At 34.4% G+C, this 3970-nt stretch overlaps 1 protein-coding gene across 3 annotated transcripts in view; it reads right to left on the bottom strand.

Moving 5' to 3' along the window:
* Positions 1-3416, bottom strand: part of Kaz (Katazuke) — a 5397-nt gene extending 1981 nt beyond the window's left edge. Inside the window, exons 1-5 of one of the 3 annotated variants that reach the window (XM_011312806.1) lie at positions 3326-3416; positions 2915-3224; positions 2122-2621; positions 1233-1460; positions 225-534 (exon numbers count right to left, since the gene is read on the bottom strand). In XM_011312806.1, the coding sequence (XP_011311108.1) occupies positions 225-534; positions 1233-1460; positions 2122-2621; positions 2915-2953 (1077 nt within the window). In that variant the 5' untranslated portion in view covers positions 2954-3224; positions 3326-3416. Of the gene's footprint in view, positions 1-224; positions 535-1232; positions 1461-2121; positions 2622-2914 lie in introns of all 3 variants that reach the window. The other 2 variants (XM_011312805.1, XM_011312804.1) reach the window with 2 other exon arrangements.
* Positions 3417-3970: the final 554 nt, after the last annotated feature.

The raw sequence follows: 3970 nt of genomic DNA, 5'->3' as shown, positions 1-3970 counted from the left end.
AGAGTTTTGTTCTCGTTTTATCCCAAAACTACTGGTTTTACAGCAAAATACCAGAAGATCTTTTACCTAGAAAATTTAATTAGCTAGAAAAAAGTCCTCTAACATTTCCCCGTGGAATCCATGGCTTTCGAGATTAAGGTAAATAAGGAAAAATATTGAATTTGAAGAGTTTAAAATTTTTGGATTTTTGGATTTTTAGTTTTTATGAGTTAAGACTGGATTACCTTTTCACCGTAGACGTATCCATTGGGCATCATCATGGGTTGATTGTATTCATTCAGAGGCTCTCCACTGATGCTGCAGACGAGCCTAGATTGTGAGCAGTGAGCAAAGGGCAGAGGTGCAGCGAGTTCGTTCAGGGCCTCGTGGCAGACTGGACAGCTGGCATTTTTTCCTTCCTTGTGTCCGCTGTAGCACTGGAGTGTCTTCAACGCTGATAATCCTGCCTGGAGGGCAACTGTGAAGACACTCTGGCTAGCCAGCTGGAAAAGCCGATAATTCTCGTGTCGAAACTGCTCGATTAGTCTGTCCCATCTGCCAAAACAATAAAAATCTTAAATAAAACTAGTGATTGAAATTAAACAAGTCCTCTTTCATTACATAAAAAAACCATGAACAATTCAGTTAGAAAAAAAGATATGGATATGGAGCTACGGTAATTGTCTTCTGATTTCAACAGCTATCGTTTGATGCTCTAATCAAATTGAATTGAAATAGAATATCCCCTGACGGATTCAGAATTCAAATATTTCCACATCACAAATTTTCGGCAATTTTTCTTATTTATGGATGAAATAATTAGTAAACAATAAGATAACGTTTTTGTTTAGTTATCCTAAAAAAACTCAAAAATTTTTAATATCTAAAAATATATTAAAATAAAAAAAAGATAATACAATAATTAAATAATGTGATATTGAAATATTATTATATTAATATTGCCCCCATTAGAGATGATTTTTTTTGTTGCTACACATATTTCCGAATTTGTTAGTAATAATCGGTGGACGTGCCCTAAAAATTGCAAAATTTCAATTTCAACAATTATATTTTCATTCTAAAGAAATAAATTAAAATAAAATAGAAGTGAATTTAACAACAATAGTTAATAATAGTAATAATAATAATTTAATAATTGTAGTTAACAATGATAATAATAACTTTTGTAATGAAGAGATTTTCGTATAATTATTTAACGGAGAGCTTAATAAATAAATGAAGGGAATTGTCACCTCTTTTCATCCAGGAGATCCTTGTAAGGGCTGAAATACGGATTAGCAGGGAATGCCAGCTGTCCCATGCAGCTCTGTATCTCCTGGAGCTGATAGTCATCGTAATTGGCGAAGTACTTGCGAGCATGTTTGACAGCATCGAGCCTGCGATCAGCCCTCACGAGCTCGATGAACTCCTGCACTCGAAGATTGAACTCCATCGTGCTCCCCAGCTTTCTCAGCTTCGACCTGTTTTATTGTTCTTTTATATTGTTTATAAGATCATTAAAATCCAGAGGATCAGTCTGAATCGACAAATTAAGATACACTGAGAGAAGAATTTAGTGAAATGTAGTAAATCTATTTGTTTGCGATTAACAATCGTTTTTTTAATAAATTTGATTAAGAATAAAAAGGATTTGGAAGTCACTATTTGATTAATTTAAACTTTTAATTAATTCACCCTAATTTACTGTTTATTAACAAATATGTAATGAAAATAAAAAAATATATGTATAAAATCAAAACAGCAAATGAATTATTCAATTCTATTATATTAATTTTCTGTGGCCATTGAGAAATTAAAAAATATTTTTCTAATTTTGATATACAAAGGCAAATGGATATAATTATATTTTAGTGAATGCTAATTTCAAATTTGAATTCTTGTAAAAAATTAAAGTTACAATTGAACTCCAAAATTTTAATTAGTTGTTTTACCAAAAATTATTGAATTCGATATTGAGCACTCGCAATCACCTACGTGTTAGTGACTATTCATTAATTCCAATTCACTAGATTTCCTTTTTCAGTGTCGAAATTGGAGTTGAAAGAAGAGAAAAGAGAGAAATAATTCATGAAGGAGAAGAATAATCTCATGATTGAAAGAAGAGGAGAAAAAAGGTGAGACCTGTTGTCGTGACACCACCCTAGACACCTGGTGGTCTCGTGATTGGCCAGTGAAATCTCCACTTCCCTGGACACCATGAAGACGTCGATGTTGGTGAGATCCCTGAGCTCGGTGGTATCAGCTAGCTTCTGAGCTGTCTTGTAGTATCCCTTCCTCAGGAAATACTCCACTAACATTCTATCCAGCCTCTGTCTCCTCCACTGATTAACAACACTTGGAGTCGTGTTGGCATGATCCTTCAAGTGATCGAGACGACGTTTGCACACCATTCCTGCCTGGTGCTCCTCGGAAATCGACTCCTCAGCTTTTCGTTTGAGCACCTGGAGTTTTGCCACAACTCCTCCCAGCAAACGACTTATTTCTCCAGTTTCCACTGGAGTTCCAGTCTCGGTTGTCAAGCTCTTCTCGAGCTCTGAGGCTGTCGCCTGCACGTGAGAGACTTCTCTGTCCAGGACTTTCTGAGTCGTCCTGAATTTTTTGTTCAGTAATTCATATGGCACCTGAAAATTCAAAAAAATCATAAATTTCCACAACTCCAATATCAACCTTCCATAATTATCGATTTATCTCGAGAGCCATTCATTTCCAGGAAAATCGTCAAAGGACTTTTTTGTAGTTTATTAAATTTCCAGTAATAATGCTCTTATGACATTTACTCCTAAAATCAATAATCTTGGAGATAAATCGATATTTAAGAAGACAAAAGAATTTTTTAAAATCACGTCATCGATGACTAATGCAGGATAATTGTCATTTAATTTCCCTGGATAAGTAGAGAATTTATCCTGATTACCTTGAGAGTGGGATGCTCCATGCTCTTAATGTCGGACATTTTCGATGACAGCTAGGCTAATCACAAAAAAAAATCTATCTCGTTCGATAACGACTGAAAAATAACTCCCACTCTCTGATTTCTACTCTCTTCCCCAACTGTTAGACACCCAGAATACCAGAAATAGTCGTCATCCTCGTTGAATTTCCTGAGATAACGATTTGTGGTCTGATGTCGAATGAGAAATCGAACAAAGAATGTGGAAAAACTTTATTTTCGGAAGAGGGCGATTTAACAGCTGCCTCCAACAGTCCGTGAACTGAAGTTCAGTCTAGGGAAATACAGAACTTACCATCAGAGCGATTTATTTATTATTATTTTTATTTTTTAAATATACCACATGGTGTGATACACGTTACACAGGGCTCAAACCTCAATGCAAAACCAATTGTTCGGTCATATGGATGGGTATGTAGAGAGATCTATGTACACATTTGTGTGCGCAGTGTCTAGTGCGCAGGACAGAACTCAGGGATACGCCATTATCTGGAAGTAATTGTGACATCTAGATAAATCTGTGTAGATGATTTTTAAGTGAGACATTTCGACACTTATTTTACTTTTCATTCATTTTATTATCACTAGCGTATATGGCGCGCTATGCGCCATAAATTGATATATATATATAATTATATGTATCATATATTATATCTATTATTTGTATATATATGTATTATATATATATATATCATATTATATAGATATATTTTGATATGCATAGCGCCAAAAACAGCTGACAAAAAAAGGTTACATGCTTTTTTTAAAAGGGAACGAAAATTACTTGACAATCCAGTGAATTTTCTATTTTGTATGCAATTTAAAATATTTAATGTTGATTTTTTTAATTTTGGAGAGATTTTTTTCGGTATTTATTTATTTAAGGTGGTTGTCGCGCGACAGTCTCTGTAAAAAGTTTATCCGCTGTAAAACGGGCCAGTTTAGAACACAATCTTTTAGCGGTATATAGTCTCACTTGATTGATTGCATTGTGCATGGATAGCTAAAGCATAACTATAT

This window comes from Fopius arisanus, unplaced genomic scaffold, assembly GCF_000806365.1.
Source record: "Fopius arisanus strain USDA-PBARC FA_bdor unplaced genomic scaffold, ASM80636v1 scaffold00107, whole genome shotgun sequence".
NCBI lineage: Eukaryota > Metazoa > Arthropoda > Insecta > Hymenoptera > Braconidae > Fopius > Fopius arisanus.
This window is presented reverse-complemented; position numbering and strand designations above follow the sequence as displayed.